Source organism: Penicillium psychrosexuale, assembly GCF_028828465.1.
Source record: "Penicillium psychrosexuale strain IBT 29551 chromosome Unknown utg000002l, whole genome shotgun sequence".
Taxonomy (NCBI): Eukaryota; Fungi; Ascomycota; class Eurotiomycetes; order Eurotiales; family Aspergillaceae; genus Penicillium; species Penicillium psychrosexuale.
The window spans coordinates 1,066,943-1,083,284 of record NW_026643187.1 but is presented as its reverse complement, the minus strand read 5'-3'; the positions used below and the strand labels follow the sequence as shown (position 1 = coordinate 1,083,284).

General features: G+C 48.0%; 6 protein-coding genes across 6 annotated transcripts; 5 read left to right on the top strand and 1 right to left on the bottom strand.

Moving 5' to 3' along the window:
* Positions 1-518: 518 nt before the first annotated feature.
* Positions 519-3,089, top strand: N7518_001549 (uncharacterized protein; the record flags this gene model as incomplete). The annotated part of the gene is made up of 2 exons (XM_057182477.1): positions 519-1,127; positions 1,206-3,089. The coding sequence occupies 2 exons, from the start codon at positions 519-521 to the stop codon at positions 3,087-3,089; spliced, it is 2,493 nt and encodes an 830-aa protein (XP_057043927.1).
* A 752-nt stretch (positions 3,090-3,841) lies between these two features.
* N7518_001548 (uncharacterized protein) lies at positions 3,842-4,313 on the top strand (the record flags this gene model as incomplete). Its single annotated transcript, XM_057182476.1, has 2 exons — positions 3,842-4,092; positions 4,187-4,313. 2 exons carry the CDS (start codon positions 3,842-3,844, stop codon positions 4,311-4,313), a joined length of 378 nt encoding a protein of 125 aa, XP_057043926.1.
* Positions 4,314-7,103: 2,790 nt separating this feature from the next.
* On the top strand, positions 7,104-8,179 carry N7518_001547 (uncharacterized protein; the record flags this gene model as incomplete). Its single annotated transcript, XM_057182475.1, has 2 exons — positions 7,104-7,272; positions 7,380-8,179. The coding sequence occupies 2 exons, from the start codon at positions 7,104-7,106 to the stop codon at positions 8,177-8,179; spliced, it is 969 nt and encodes a 322-aa protein (XP_057043925.1).
* Positions 8,180-8,592: 413 nt separating this feature from the next.
* N7518_001546 (uncharacterized protein) lies at positions 8,593-9,129 on the bottom strand (the record flags this gene model as incomplete). The annotated part of the gene is made up of 2 exons (XM_057182474.1): positions 8,593-8,721; positions 8,971-9,129. 2 exons carry the CDS (start codon positions 9,127-9,129, stop codon positions 8,593-8,595), a joined length of 288 nt encoding a protein of 95 aa, XP_057043924.1.
* A 1,479-nt stretch (positions 9,130-10,608) lies between these two features.
* On the top strand, positions 10,609-11,895 carry N7518_001545 (LysM peptidoglycan-binding domain-containing protein; the record flags this gene model as incomplete). The annotated part of the gene is made up of 1 exon (XM_057182473.1): positions 10,609-11,895. The coding sequence occupies one exon, from the start codon at positions 10,609-10,611 to the stop codon at positions 11,893-11,895; it is 1,287 nt and encodes a 428-aa protein (XP_057043923.1).
* Positions 11,896-14,058: 2,163 nt separating this feature from the next.
* Positions 14,059-15,953, top strand: N7518_001544 (uncharacterized protein; the record flags this gene model as incomplete). Its single annotated transcript, XM_057182472.1, has 3 exons — positions 14,059-14,279; positions 14,343-14,630; positions 14,702-15,953. The coding sequence occupies 3 exons, from the start codon at positions 14,059-14,061 to the stop codon at positions 15,951-15,953; spliced, it is 1,761 nt and encodes a 586-aa protein (XP_057043922.1).
* Between the last annotated feature and the right edge of the window lie 389 nt (positions 15,954-16,342).

Below are 16,342 nucleotides of genomic sequence, written 5' to 3'. Positions count from 1 at the left end.
GGAGTATGCATAGGTATACATCACATTTCAAGGCCATGTCTCTTTGACTACACCGTATGGCTCGAACAGTCGGAGACAATCCTAATTAAAGAAAGAGACTAAAGCATAGACATTTCTCTACGTAATCTTATTATTATAACCCGAGAAAGCCTATTGTTCTCGCGGTGTCCTCCGTACTCCGTATTTAGTCTAATATTGATCTGATCTATCATCCGCTAACTATTTCATACCTAATACTACTTAAACTACCACGATTGACAATTGCAAGGGTAGTCGAAGCCTAATCCCCTATCTTTTACTCCGGACGGAGAGTATGAGACAGGAAATTGGGAATATCTTCACAGATCCCAATAAGGCAATGATCAGGGCACGCTAAACTGTCTAAGGGGAGAAACTAACTGTAACGGTACCCAACCCGTCTACGGGACGATTCTGCGACTTCAACCCTTTTTCTCTCTCTTTCTACCAATTCTGCACGGAAAACCCCCCCAGGCCCCAGGGCCTGAGAGAGCGAAATCATGCCCTCACTCACTCTAACAGACCCGGACATGATCCTACCATACGAAGTCGAACGCGAATCCCAAACTCCTTCCCCACCCCAAATCGCGTACTTCAACTCCCGCAACCAATCGGATCCCAATGCCTCCATGTCGGCATCCAGTCGACAGAAGAAAAATTTTTCCCGTCATGCATGGACACACGAAGACGTGAATGTCAGTCGCCGTCTCTCGGATATCGGCGAGGAACTCTCGCCCGCCAGATTGGAGGGATTCGGCGACTCGGACGAGCAAGAGCTGGCCAGCTCACCGCTATTACGTGGGCAGGATGATCCAAACAGGGAGTGGAGTAGCTCCAATTCCACAATCAGTGCGGGGAGCAGACGCGCTTCCGCTTCCAGGGATGTGTCCGAGGCGCAAAACGGACGCGACGAATCTCCCGTTCACCCCGAGGTCGCGAGAGCGCAAGCTACCGCGGTCATTGGCACTGCAGGGGGCTCTTCCGTGCCTGCTAGTAGCGCGGTGGCGTCTGCAGCTGCAGAGGGCAAGGGGCCCGGGGAGGAGTTTTCCTCGGCGATACTGAGTAGCGAGGCGGAGAGGATTTTGGAGAATGCGAAGAAACGCTTGAATGTATGTTGGTTTCTTTCCTTACGCGCCGCAGCTTGTCGCTTGTCTAGGGAGTAATACTAACATCCTTTGAATCCACAGCTTATGGAGAACAATCTCACTCGAGCTCGGTCGACGACGCCGCGCACGACCTCATCGCCCTCATCGCCCTCGCCCTCGAATTCGGGCTATATCCAGCCGATGGGTTTGCACCAGCCTGTGGGTGTACTATATCGGTCGATTTCGCGCACGGATCCTAAGAGCTTTTCGCTTCGACGGCAGTCGTTTATTACTTCGCAGGATACGACGAATAATCGTCATTCAAGGGGGCAGTCTGAGACGATTGTTCCGTCGGATTCGAGCTTCTCGAACGATGACAAGCAAGTTTCGCGCTCTGTCAGTGCAATGGGCGCGAGCACTTCGTCCAGTCTTCATACTGATGATCGGTCGTTCCCCTATGCACCTACGAGGGCGTATCTGACGCATCGATCATCGATTTCTTCTGCCCAGCCTCCGATACATGTGCAAGAGGAGAAAGAGGGCCAAGGGGCGCAATCGCCTGCTTTCACCGAAGACAGTTCGTCGGGCTCGCCACATGGCTTGGGCATTTCCTCGGAGGAGGAATCGAAATCGAGCCCAGATGGTTTCAGTCCAGTCTACAGCTCCTTTGGTCCCCCTAGCCGCGCGCAGTCGCAACTACAGGTGCGGGATCTCCAGTATCAGATGAAGGGGCTTCACATCAAAATCTCTTCGCTGAAGGTGAAGAATCAGGAGGATAATCTTCGCCGGCGTAGTTTGCAAAGCCTACGAACGCCCAGCCCCTTGACGGCCGCCGATCACTGGTATGCGAATGCGCTGGAGCTCAGAGATGGCCAGAGCAGTCGTGGCTCCAATCCCCGACGTGAAGCCAGCTCTGAAAACACTCGGGGTGTCTCGAATGAGATAGCGGCGGAAGATCGACGCAGATCCGCCGAGCACGCTGCTGGAAATGCATCCAAGCACGCCGAGAATTGGCAGGGCAATGAGCCTGACTATGGCGATGACCAATCTATCGCCGAGACCATGTACGAAGATGCCGAAGAAGGTGATTTTAATGAGGAAATTGACCGCGAAGCTCTGGATGAGATCTTACGCGAACCGCTTGATGATGACCTCGAAAGTGACATGGAAGCCTTCCCTAACGTGCCGTCGCACACGGACGCGACGCCCCACGAGCTGCGCGAGGATGCTTTCGACTATGAGCATTTCATCTTGCATAGCGCACTGGGCAACTACACCCAGCAACTCCGCCGAGTAAGCAACAGCTCGAACGGATCAGCCGAGACAACCCGGCCCGCATACACAAAGCGGCACTCCCGTAACAACAGCAACATGTCCGTCTCGACCGTGGCAACCTTCGCGACCGCAAACGAAGGCGAGCGTCCCGATGACGAGGATGACGTTGACAGCGTGATGTACTGGGACCGACGGTTCAACCATGGTGCGTTCCCGCGATCTTTTTCCCCTGACGTTTCCGACACTAATCCCTGGACAGAGCTGCGACACGGACATAGCCATAGCCATTCCCAATCTCATACTCACCACAGCTACCAGCCAAGTCCAATCCAAGAGATCGAGGCTGAGAATGACCGCTCCGAAACACCCCGTGGACCACGGCACCACACCAATTCACTGGATCCAAACAACCTTTCCCCTCAGAAACATACTGGCCGCTCATCCTCAGCTACGGCCGGTTCTGCAACCCCAACCTCTCTTGTCTCGTCCCTCGTCTCGACTGTGCGCGCGGCATCCAGCACCCCCAGTGTCGGTGGCATCAACGATGATGACACACAGATGCTGGAAGCACTGTTCGCCAGCCTTGGTAAAGTCTGTATGGATCTGCAGGCAATCACGAGCTCTGCGGACCCCGATGAAAAGGCTGCGCGGGTGCTGCGGCGTCGTCTGGATGCTGCACGCAGAGTGCTAGAGGGAGAGCTTGATGCTTGATTTGATCATATCGCTTCTCATCTCGCTGCATAGTGAATGATGCCATATACCATGATTCATCCCTGATTTAAGGGATTGACTTTCTTTTGTTGATTTTGCTTGTTTCTCTTCGGCCACATTATCATGATACCCAGCGTTTTCTTTTTCTTTCTCTGTTAGCTGTTGATTTTATTGTGCCTAGGTCATCTAGAGACTAGACTCTAGAATATAGGAATAATCTAATTAATGTCATGATCAATGATGTTGTGTATGAGATTATTAGTTCAGTAGGTACAACAATCATAATATCGCCCATTAAGTCCCCCTCTTCTGTTGGGCTTATTTTTCTTCTCCTTAAAACCAACAGTCGACATTCGACTTCCATCTTTCTTCATCTTCCACATACAACCATCTCTGAAATTCCCCCCTTTTTGCCCCGCGATCTCCTAATCGGGACACTGATCGCCAAACGATAAGCAAAGCCTGTCGCGCCCTCTACACGCCACTGTCGACAAATAGTAAGAAGCCCTTGGTGAACTACATGCAAGACACCGTACTAATAACCCCAGAAAGCAAACGCGCTTCCTCTAAGCATCGAAGCCAGAGACCCAGCAGAAAAGTCCAAGCGGGTAAAAGACAACACCAAAAAAAAAAAAGGAACAGCCAAACTGAACAATCCATCCTTCCAAACCCCAAGTCCAAGAAAAAGAAAATCCAACATAGACCTCCGCAAAAACCTATTGCGTACTCTACACACTCAAAAAGCCTTCGCGATGAGCATGAGCGCAAGCGCAAACGCCAGACCGCCAGCAGGCGGACCGCCGTCGCACGCCTCGCGCCGCCTTCTCATCTTCCAGGAGACGCGCAATCCGCAAAACCTCGCAGAGACCATCTACCTCCCCGTCAACAAGCTGGGGTTACCCATTTGTGGCGATGGGCCTGAGATGCCTTCTGTGCTGGAGTTGCCGTTGCGAGTGCTGAGGGTGTTTACGGATATCTTCAATCAGCCGAAGTATAAGGGATGGTATGTTTTTATTTTCTATTTTCTTTGTCACTCTTTTTGAGGGCGTTTTCTGATATCAGAATGTGAAGTCATATGCTAATTGGTATTGTTTCAGGGCCGTTGTCTCTGCAGGTCCCTACCGTGATATCTCAGAAGAAGGCAAATTCTATGCTGTGGTCTTGGAGCAGACGCAGAATACTTCGGTTCATGCATCGCACGAGACTCATATGGGGACACCTTGATGGACTGGTTTGGGTATTTTGTTTCTTTTCTTGTCTTATGAACACTCATCGTTTCTTTTCATGTTTATTTCTCACGTTCTTGTACATTTTTACCATGCTATTATTAGCGTGTTTAACTTGTTTCTCAATTTATCTCCCAGAATGAAGCTGTAAGAGGCATGGCAATAATTACTACTGAGTAGGCCTAGAATACATGTATAAAAAGAAAAAGAGAAAAAAAAATAGTAGTCGTCCCACCAAATTGCCAATTTGCCTGTAACAGGACGGTGTCATCTGGCGACGCCATCCCGGGGTGGAAATGTCTCTGCAGAATTGCTTCCCTCAAGTGTCATTTCCATTGCTTAGTGGCCTCCAGCGTCGTGGATTACTCGCACGAGTGAAAATGCCAACCCCGGGATTCGTACCAGGCACCTTTCCCGCTGGCCTTGGCGGCCGAAGCAGGGTAATTGGCATGGCGGTGAGCCTTCCACTGGGTTATCCGTGACAGATTGGAATATATCCACTTGTAGTGGTATAAGTACTATCTTAAATTAACTATGTGATATAATTAATTATTTCAACAACCAAGTTTAGTAGGTGATGAAACTGTCTTGCTTATGTACTATTTTCAGACTAAATAGTTCTGCTCAGACAGGCAGTCCACGGGTCTTCGTCCTCCAACTAATGACAATAACAGGGCTCAAGGACACCAAAAGGCTAAAATGTTAAAATGATAAGTTCACTCCCTGCTAACTCGCAAGCTCTCCTTTTTCTCTGTTCGGGCGTGACATATTCTAGTTGCATTACCAAGCTGTTGAGAATCTGGGATTTTGAAGCATTAATGAGGGTCACAATGTCATTTCCCGCGGGTATCAACTCACATAGTCTAACAGTTCAGATCGAGACAGCATGACAAACGACAACGTCTTGCTGTTGCTTGACCACCAACATTGATGGAAGCTTGTGTTCGGCGTTCGGCATTTTCTCGACTGGGCAAAGATGGGGAGCACTGCTCGTCTTAACCCTTTCACGACAAAGAGGACATTTCGATGCCATCTGGAATATGTGGATAGTAAATGTAGATAATAGGGTAAATAAGTTGGTATGGCTTAAAATACTAAACTATCATACCAACTGTTAATGAAGATGGACCTATATATATATGTGTGCCCAACGTTGCTCATGTGATGTGAGCTTTGGGACAGCAGCTCCATGAATGGGACCCAGCTGTAATCAGAGATAGCACTTGACAGATGCTACAAAGACACCTCTTCATTTCGGGCAATGAGAGCGAGATATTTACAAGGGATCAGTCGGAAATATATATATCGACTCACATCTAGAGCTGCCTGTAACATGTTAATTGTCGCCGCAATTTCAAGTACAAGGCCCATAATGCTCATTGCTTCTATCCAGTACATGAGATGATATGCTCGGAAGCAGCAAGAGTATTACAACTCTGACGAAAGAGGGTGACTAACTTCCCCGGAGCACCTGATTGAAAGTGAGAGAACAGACAATGGCCTCTTAAGAATTACAATCGTTCCGAGAAAGTCTCGGAATACTTGAAATAACTGTTGGCTCCGATTTTGGAATTGGTCTCGGTTCCTCGTAATTCATCATACATTCTTCGATGTGAGAATGTTATCCAAAGTAAGAAACGGTGATATTCCGCAGATCCATAGTTGGACTACCGCGGGATCCTATCTGTTTTGGAACCAAAGCTGTTTCAAAGGGTTGATAGCACATTCTGTCGAACTCCATGGTGGACGTGGTTGAGACCGGGTAAAAAGCCCGGCAGCCTCATTACAAATCCTGCAAAGTGGATGTTGTTATTACTCAAATTGTAGTTAGTTAGAGAATTACATATATGTTGAATTAGAGCATATCTCTGTCACATTCTTTAAATTTGTAAGACACTTTAACACACCGTCTTACTTGAATTTAAGAGAGCAGTCACCAATACGGATGAGGAATATATCCCTGTAATGGTCTATGTCAACATTTAAATAACTGGAGTCGATGAATTGGTGGCACTTTGTGGCTGGCTTCTTCGGTTGGAAGACGGCTGGAGAAGTTCATCGTAGGCTTAGGGGACATGACACTCCCTGTTGGAAGGATCTTTATATGGGTGAGAATCTGATGCATTTGGGCGTTGGGTACTCCTATGCAGCTAGGCAGGCCTCTCTTTGGCAGCGTCCTTACGAGATATCCAGGACCGCGACCATGATCGGCGAATCGAAGAGCTTCTAGCCATAAAGGCTACGATGCGGGTTGGTGAACAGCAGGAGAATATTACTCGGTGCCAATCCTCGTAGTTGGACAATGTACCCGCAGTGTACCCAAGGTTGACCATATGTTGACCGTACCTCGACCCTTCGATTGGCTGTACAATCACGTGATACGGACATATTCAAACATGTGTGTCACGTGGTGTGCAGCCACATGACGCAGTGTGCTTGGCTATATAGTCACCTCTCCATTTCTATCTTTTCCTGCTTTCCCCTCTTTTTGAAAGACAGTTGCCCTGCTCCTTCATCACATGGTCCTATCACACTCTTTTGCAACCCCTCCCACCTCCTTTCTCAAGTCCTTGGCCCTGCTCAACCCCTGAATTCCATTGATTATCACGCTGGCATTTCCTACGTGATAGTAGGAGGCCAAGTGAACCATGGGTCCACCCAAAGTATCTCGTCCCTGCGTGCCTTCTCCATGAAACACACCTTCCCCAACTCCAGCCGGTCAGTCTGGGAGCTACCGATTTCTTGTTGGGTTGATGTAAGTCTTCACCCCAATACATCCATGCCCAATATGACTGACCACGCAACAGATCGCAACCGAATGCCACCTCCTCCACTTCCACCGTCCTCTCGCCATTCATCGGCTGCTCATACCATGACAGCTTCTTCATCAGGGTCCAGCATTGCATCATCTGGTTTATTCTCCGCGGCAACTAAGGCAGAAACATTACGAATTGCTGGTACTACATGTTGGGCGTGCTCGACAAGAGCACCGGAAATTTGTCATGTCGTGCCCCATCATGACCCCCAGGTGCTTCCAGAATACCCTATATTTTCGAGCCCTAAGCTAACAAGCCCCGCATTATTCAGATTCCTGTATGGGAGCAAGCTGGACTGTTTATCTTCAACTACAAAAACACCCAAAACGCAATTCCTCTCTGCGGATCTTGCCATACCGAGTTCGATATGTCACTTGACCCTGGATACGTTTTTTTCCCAACAGATATCCAGTACTTCATTGATTTTGAACTCCGGGATCGTGCTCGCCGAGAGCAGATCGCAGCAGATACTGCACTCCCTATCTCAGCCCTTTCGCGGCAGGTACCGACAAGTGCAGACTACAAGCAACATGAAATTGACTCAAACCAAATATCGCCCACCGCCATCGGAGGCCGATACAACCGGGTATTCTTAAAACAATTCCTCCACAACGGTCAAATCCCAGGGATTGAAAAAACCTTCTCAACTCCAAAAGAATGGCACGGTGCCCCCCTTGCGTCTATTCGTCGTACGTTTGCCGCCCTTGCAAGCCCGCGTTTCTTTATCATCGTCGATGCCGGTACTCGTCACAAGCTTGAAGAACTACGGCAGCTATACTTCAGTGACGACCGCCTTTCATCTGAACAAGTCTCTCTGCGTGATGTGTATCGGCCACAAGTCCAGACAAGTAAGAAGCACCAGCTAGATGACCAGACGAATGACGAGTCGGGACGTTACAACAAAAAAGCCAAATATCAGGACACAGGGTTTGCTGGAACGGCTTCCGCAGCAAACCAGTGCCGCGAATATACCGACTGGGTTTTGGGCCCCGAGTCGACGACAAATGACGTCGTCAAGTTGTATGCGCCAGTTTTCTCCTCATACTAGCTGACCTGCTACGCTGCTAAGATATTTTTTAACCACACTGTGTTATCAATGCCGCATGCACTTTGAGCAGAGGATGCGTTTTTATTGAGATAAACATATTAAGAGAATTACTCGCTACTGGTACCTTTTTTAGTCATAATAAGAATGTGTACCTAATATAGGTAGATTGAACCATCAATATTATAATAGATATCAAGTACGAGATATCGATGATGATGATTCCGAAAATCTGTAGCAGAATGAGTTTGGGGTTCTTAGCCCGAAGACGGGACTGCGCAAAAGGGTCAGTGTCTCGATCATTAGGCTCGGGTCAAGAAGTTTCTCACAATTAAATAAATGAACAAATAGATTAGGCAATAATAGACAGCTGTTATACGAGCGTCAAGCATCCAGCCGCTATAGACGAGCTCCTTCTAGACATCTGCCACGGCCTGTCCGGTGGAATTGGCCTGGCTGTATGCGGCCTGTCCTAGGGCTTGAAGCTTGGCCTGGGTCTCGGCCGCTGGTCTCGCTGATATCGCAGCCTTTATGGCGATAATAGCCTAGGCCCAGCCCAAAGCCATACTAATGATAACGGTTAGTATTCCTAGAAGGAAAATGAAAATAATACCGGTCGGAGGTACCATAAAGAGCACTAGACTAATCGCGATAGGATTAGCAACTGATACGAAGAGGAAATATAGATACACTTACGTTACAAAGAAAGTCGCAGTACCGATGACGCTTACGGACGGAGTGATGAGGATCAGCAGTAACGCGACCTATGCAGCCAGCGTGCAACGGAACAGCACCTTAATATCGCGGGTATTGAAGTGATCAAGCCATTCTGGCAGCTTTCTGCCGGCCTTCGGAGCCTGCGCTGCCTTCACGGGCGCAGAAGACCCCTCTCCGTTAGAGGTAAGCGGGGACTCCTCCCGGGCATCTCGCTGGGAGAGTTCAATTTCAGTCATTCCATGAACATACAAGCAGATGAGATTATCAGTAGGATGAAGGTAAAAATGTAAAGGGATAGATATAGGAATTGGGCATTCCTTGCAATGAAAGGGAGAGAATGAGGGGACAGCTGAATAGAATTTTACCCCGTTCCAGGACGCGGAAGACGACGAATGATCGGCGTTAGTTATCGATAGGATGATTTAATAATAAACTGTTTCCAAGGTTAACATTGAGATTCTCTACCATGTGATGATTGGCGTGGATCGGCATTGAATCCTGCATTAGCTCTTGTGCTGGGAATTGTGAAACTTGGCGCTTGGCGGCGCGGACGTCCGCGATCCGGATGAAATGGAAGTCTTGGCATGGGTTGCTTGTTTCAGTCCATAGGCTAATACGTTAAGAGTGCACTCCGTAACTATGGAGTATTTAATATTAGGTTCATCCGACGCTATCGAACGCCTCTGCCGAGTTAGGTATGCATGATGCTGAAAGGAGAGAAAAGGAGGTCGAGACCTATTGTTGAGTGGGAATGCGAAGGTTCCTTCAACATCGAACCGCGAGTTACTCCAATAGAGGAAGTAAGGGTTGCTACTGGAATCATTGAAGTTCCACAGTCGAATAGAACCGCCGGCATTGATTCTCTTAGCGGGACTTCCATCGCTAGTACTAAAGTTCTCCTGCTCAATACTCCATTCAAGTATTAGATTGAAGCTTTTGAGGAGGCTCGGATTTTGGATGGCGAATATAATCGGCAGCATAGGCGAGGGGGGATAGGTATCGTTGCGCGGAAGAATCAAATCTACTTCCATGATCCCTCGGGTATTAATCGCCCAACTGCAGGCGAGGACTTGCGATAGGGCCAGAAGAAGGCAACCCAGAAAGAAATACATTATAGTACTGAGAATCTCACTACCTTCAACAGTAATGAAGGAGGGAACAAGTTGATAGAGGACCAGAATATGGAAACGGCGAAAATGAGTTGTTTTGTTGTCTGAGCCCCTGAATCGGACTATTACGAGATAGATGGACTGGTAGTGGCCTTCCTACCAGGGACTGTTGCATTGTAGACGCACAGCCAAGCCCTCGTTTCCGCGCTAACTCTTGGCATCTTGTCCCTCTGTCTGTCTCACTCGGCTCCGGTTAGCAAAGAAGTGAAGCCCTGCTTGCAATTTCCACCAACCTTAGACTGTTAGCCATATCCTAGGCGCGTATTCGGGACGGGGTTCCTGCAATAGGAAATCCAAGACTTTGGTATATTGTTGATGTTGGTAAAATACGCTCACTCAAAGTTATAGCGTAATATAAATGTCCAAGGCTCCTCATATTGACAGAAGTACCATTAGCACTCTGAAAGTATTCGTCAGAAAAAGTACAAAAGCCGCGAAAAGCCCTGGAGGATGGGAGAACAAGCCTCTAGTCATTCGTTTCTATTGTCATTCTTTTACCATTCTAGTCACATTCTTTGAATTTTCTTTGTCTACTCATAGAGCACGATGACTCGCTCTTGGCTCATCTCAGCTCTGGGGGTAATATTTCTGCTCTCTATTGATGTTGTTTCTGCACGAGGAAAGCCAGGATTGAGACAGCCTGCCAGTCCTGGCTATCGTGGTAGAGACGCATGTCCTGTGGCTTGTAGCATCGCAGGACCCAATCCTTCCAATTGGTCTGTTTATCACAACTTTGAACAGCTCCAATCCTGCCATCAAGCCCTGTTCTATGATTTTTCTTTGTACGATCGAGTGGATGACCCGGACACCCTCCATCGCCTCTATGTCTGCACCTCTTATGGCGCCGACTGGTCAGCCCTCCAACGGCCAATTGCGAACTTCGCGACTACTATCGAGTCTGCGGACTCGACTTATTCTCTTGGCTGGTGGGGTAACGGCCTGCTCGCTGGTGCAGATATAGCCTCCATTTCTAAGCAGATGCGGCATTACCTGAAGAGTCAACATGTTGCTACCAAGAGAACCAAGAGCAACACCTTCTTGTTTGCCCGGTCAGGTTCGGCTGCTGTTGGGATTTACATAGGCAAGGGTCTGCAGAGCGAGGGGGTCAGCTCCTTTGCCCTAAAGGCGCTGACAGACAATATTCGCACTCTGAAAATTGTCTCCGGTAACGTGGCAATGCAGCTATGCGATCCGAACAGCAACAATGCCCACACCTTCGGAATATTTGCCTCCAGCAATGGAACCTTTTCACCCGTGCAGGATGCAATGAAAATTTGGTCGAAGGGGGGTTGCCTCTCCTTCGATAGCATGAAGAATATCACCGGTCCGGCCGTTCTTACCACTCCTCCATTGAAGACTTCGATTAACTCCACTCAATCGAAGTCGGTCCGTCCGAGCGCCTCACAAGCCACCATCCCTACGCCCTTGCTAAAAGAAAATCTCGTAACTCGGGCTGAATGCAGCACTAAGCAAGTCGAAGGGGGTGATAGCTGCGCTGCTCTGGCCACAAAGTATGGAATCTCCGCTGCAGACTTTACCAAGTATAACTCCGGAACCAACTTCTGTTCAACCCTCAAACCAGGGCAGCATGTCTGTTGCTCGTCCGGAATACTCCCTGATTTTGCCCCAAAGCCTAACCTAGACGGATCGTGTACTACCTATACTATTAGGTCAGGTGACCTCTGCCCCTTGATGGTCATAGCGTCAGATAGATACATCAAGTGCTCTTATATCAGTTTCTACTTTTCCTCCACCCTTGAGCCTACCTACCTTCTGCTCTCATGTCTCGTTAAGCTTTATTTCCAAAAAAAAGTTATTCATAGAGGTCCATAACGGGGCCTAAGATAAACATACTATTGCTATACTCCGTACTGAACAAATAATAAAAACAAAAACATACAACAGGGAGGATTCGCTGGTGGTCACCCACCCAACTACTAACTCACCGGCGTGTGGCTTAAGTACGGCTGAGCGGACGGGAAGCCCTGTTTTCCACACCCTATGGTCGTATGTATAGGGCTGATCATAGAAGAGAATTATAGAGTGCAAAGGTTAGCGAGGTTCAGTGAACGCTCAGTGAACGTTTACCGATTACTACTTAGAGACCGTCCCGAAGCATCAGTCTACTCGACTAACCTAAAAAGGCACTTTGCCCCATGCTATGATAATTAGGAGCTAAATGACAAGTTTGGAAACGGGCAGCTCAGACCCAGCATGGGGTGTCAGCTAATAGAGAGTTTGATTGATGCCTTTCAGGACCTGCTGATGACAGTCATGACTCATGACCGGCGCACATATCGTGAAGGCTTGTCATAAGAGGCGACAAACTTACGCAAGTTCTGACTCGGGGCCAACCTGACGCGCAGCGGAGTAGACGTGCGATAGAAAGACTAAGGAAAAAGCCATCCCTGTCTTCACCATCGTGACTCTGGTGTTTATGTCGTTATCGTTTGTGACTAGCTATCTTGGTATGCGCAATATGTTAGACCCTTTTTTCGGCTATCTCCACCCCGCTGATGGCAAGGATTATCACGATTTTCTTGCTGGTTACGTTTTAAAAGGATCGGATTCGAAAGGCTTTCGACGCTTTCGGTCGTATGATTCTACGCTGGCGGCGAAATCTGGCATCGTATAGGCTTTCCTTTTGGATATTGACTATAGATTCCTCTGGAACTATATCCTTCAGTTGCAGACAAAGTAAGGCTGCATGACAAGAATACTGGATTCTTAGATGGATTTGTTTCAAAGATCGAGCCACAGGTTAAGCCTACTGTGGGAATCACAACCACGACTTTGCAAATAACCCTCTTCAATATACAATGCACAATGGCAATATTCACTACTGCATGGGTGAGTAGTTCTTGGGGAAGTCCTCGGAGTGTAGTATTGGAATTCAAGACAGACACCACTAAATTTGAGTGAGTTTTATCTGTGCAGATAACAGATAAAGGCCTTGTTCGACCCTCGTTCCTGGGCTCGTTTTCGTAAAACTAGAATGCATCGGAAGCTAGAGGCATCTAGTATTCTAGTGTTTGGAGTATGTATATGGGAAGCATGTATTGGTAGAGTTCATTACAGGATATGAACTCCGGTTTTACTGAGGAAAAGGAACACAAAATCATTATAATACTCGGGACTTTAGCAAAAGTGAGACACTTGTGGAGAATCAGCAACTCATCAAACGAAATATTGTTAGCCTAGGCACACTCCTCGGCAGTTCAGGCTCGTTACTCAAAGCATCCTTGGACTGAGTTTCTACTAGGGCATGCAATGACTCCTCCCATACACTAGCGAGTCTCTTTTCAGCTTGATATTGATATGTTGAGAAGTGCTGAACCCAGGCTGCGGCTTCGGGGATGTGAAAGGGACGCCAGCTCAAATAGGAAATCAACATCCGACAAGAAAAGAAGTTTACTCTAGAGATATTCACATGAAGTGCAACACGCGAAATGGTTTAATGGAGAGATAGGGCAAAGTACTACGGAAAACGCCGTAAAGCTCAAATACGCGTGTGTAATTTAAGTTCATTTTTTCTAATACCGCAAAACGAAAAATACCACTAAGACCATAGACAGCACAACGACGAGGAAGAAAAGCGCCACCCTCGAGAACGGGTTGACCGGAAATGTCTTCTGAATGGGGCAAGAGGCAAGAAAAAACTAGTCTAGGATGGGCTGATCGAAACGTCCCGGAGTGGCATCAGAACACTCGAGCACGAGGACATAATTTATTGGGCGGAGGAAGCCTACAGGGATGGCTATGGATCCATCTTCTCGACGCTTAGGCGCGCCAAGGGGCTCGGCGTCAACTAATCTCCCTAGCGGCAATGGAAATTATTACTTACCGGACACTTTCCTTGAGTCAACATACTCATTGGTGCAGATTCTTCCCTGTTACCGATATCGGATAATGCATGTCTGATATACCAGGGTATATATATACCACTGATCGGCGATTTTTAGCCAGTTTCGTATTCGAACCATAGAGTCTTTCGCCATGGCATCGAAAGAAACGGAGATCGCTCACGAGATGGGCTCTGAAGTCCTCTATCCCTCCGAGAAAGAGCCAGAGACAGCCCACACACCGAAAGATACCGCTGAGGATCATGGCAGCCCCGACCAGGACTCTATTGATCAAGAGGCTCAGGCTGGTGTGAAAGGTGTTCAGGCCACTGCGGCCGTGTGGACTAAGTCTCATATGATCTTGGCATATGTGATGTGAGAATCTCTTCGTGATCCAACGTTTATATTCATTCAAATCACTGACTCTTACGTGTGAAGCATATGGTTTATCTATTTTGTTACCTCCATCCAGGAGGTTGTCATCCGTTCTCTGAACCCATACGTGACCAGTGCCTTCATGCTCCATTCTTTGACGGCTGCCACGAGTATCATGGCCAATATCATTGGAGGCTTGAGTAAAATTCCCTTGGCAAAGATTTTGGACTCGTGGGGTCGGCCTCAGGGCATGAGTTTGATGCTGATCATTTGGGTTGTGGGATTCATCATGATGGCGGGCTGCAACAACGTTGAGACATACGCGGCTGCGCAGGTTTTCTCATCCGTGGGGTATGAATTATGATATCCATTTGGAAAAGTTCTGTCTTTCGAACAGCCTAGTTAACTGCGACAAATTCTAGATCCCAAGGAGTCAGCTATTGTTTGACAGTTTTCATCTCAGATACCTCTGCACTGAAGAATCGAGCCCTCATGTTATCGTTCGCAACTTCGCCATACATCATCACCACTTGGATCGGAGGCCCAATCTCCCAGAGTGTCCTCGAAGGCCCCGGCTGGCGATGGGGATTCGGAATCTTCACTATCATCGTTCCGGCCGTGGTGGCACCTCTGTGTCTTCTGTTCTTCTGGAATCAGCGAAAGGCTAAGAAGATGGGCTTGCTCGCGTCCAGCCATGGCCCTATCACCTTCGCTTCAGTGAAAAAATACTGCATAGATGTCGACTTGATTGGAATCATTCTTCTGGCGGGAGGAATGGCCTTGTTCCTTCTTCCGTTCAGTCTCTGGTCCTACCAAAAGGATCAATGGCGATCGGCGATGATTATTTGCATGATCATTTTTGGAGGCCTTTTGCTCATCTTGTTCGCCGTCTACGAGCGATTCTGGGCTCCAGTGACCTTCATCCCATTCAAGCTACTGATGGACCGAACCGTCTTCTTCGGAGGGTTAATGTTCGTCTTTGAGTTTTTCAACTCAATGGTCTGGGGTAGTTATTTCACATCAATGCTCCAGGTTGTTTGGGGTCTGGATGTCACAGAAGCCAGTTATGTCTCAGCCATTTACAGAGTCGGCTCCTGCCTCTTTTGTCTCCTCGTCGGCTTCCTCATCCGCTGGACTGGTCGCTTCAAATGGCTGGCCGTTTACTTCTCCTTCCCGCTTATGATACTGGGCGTTGGGCTGATGATCAAATTCCGTCAGCCCGATGCGGATATTGGGTATATTTGCATGACGCAAATCTTCGTTGCCGTGGCTGGTGGAACCACTGTTATCTGCGGCGAGCTTGCTATGATGGCGCCTTCCGATCACCAGCATATTGCTGTTATCCTTGCTATGCTGAATCTATTCGGTAGCATCGGCAGTGCAATTGGATCAACTGTGTCTGCTGCTATCTGGACCAGTCAATTCCCGAAGGCGCTTACCAAATACCTGCCGGCAGATGTGAGTATGGCAACGGTTTATTCCGATATCACGGCCCAGCTGTCGTATCCGTATGGAAGCTTAACTCGGAATGCTATTGCTCACGCCTATGGAGATGCGCAGCGATATATGCTGGTGACCAGTGTTTGTCTGCTGGTAGTTGCCTGGGGATGTGCTGGGATGTGGAGAGATATCAAGATAAAGGACCTTAAGCAGGTCAGGGGCCGCGTTATTTGAGTTGATATGCTGTTGATAGAGAAGTGTGAAGTCGGCAGATGAAGTTTATGGGGGTCAGATCGAAGTTAGTGCAGTGGTAGGTAGTAATGTTTCTAATTAGTTGGGTGTCATGTGATTAATACCAACCATCTAGAACCGAAGAGTACATCATCTATTTTTTTAAAAATTTTGGCTCGCTCAAGACAATGCCTAAATGATTAGGAGAGCTTGTACTCGAGTAGGATCACACCTGCAGTAAGCACTATCCAAGTCCGCAGTATAGGATGACCAAGCGGTCATGTGATGACTAACAAAAGCACTCCTAAGGCGACGTAGACACCTTTCCACCTTCTCTTCTCAGTAGTCACCCCATGGTGTTCTCCTCTCTAGCACACTACTACTCCCAGTGA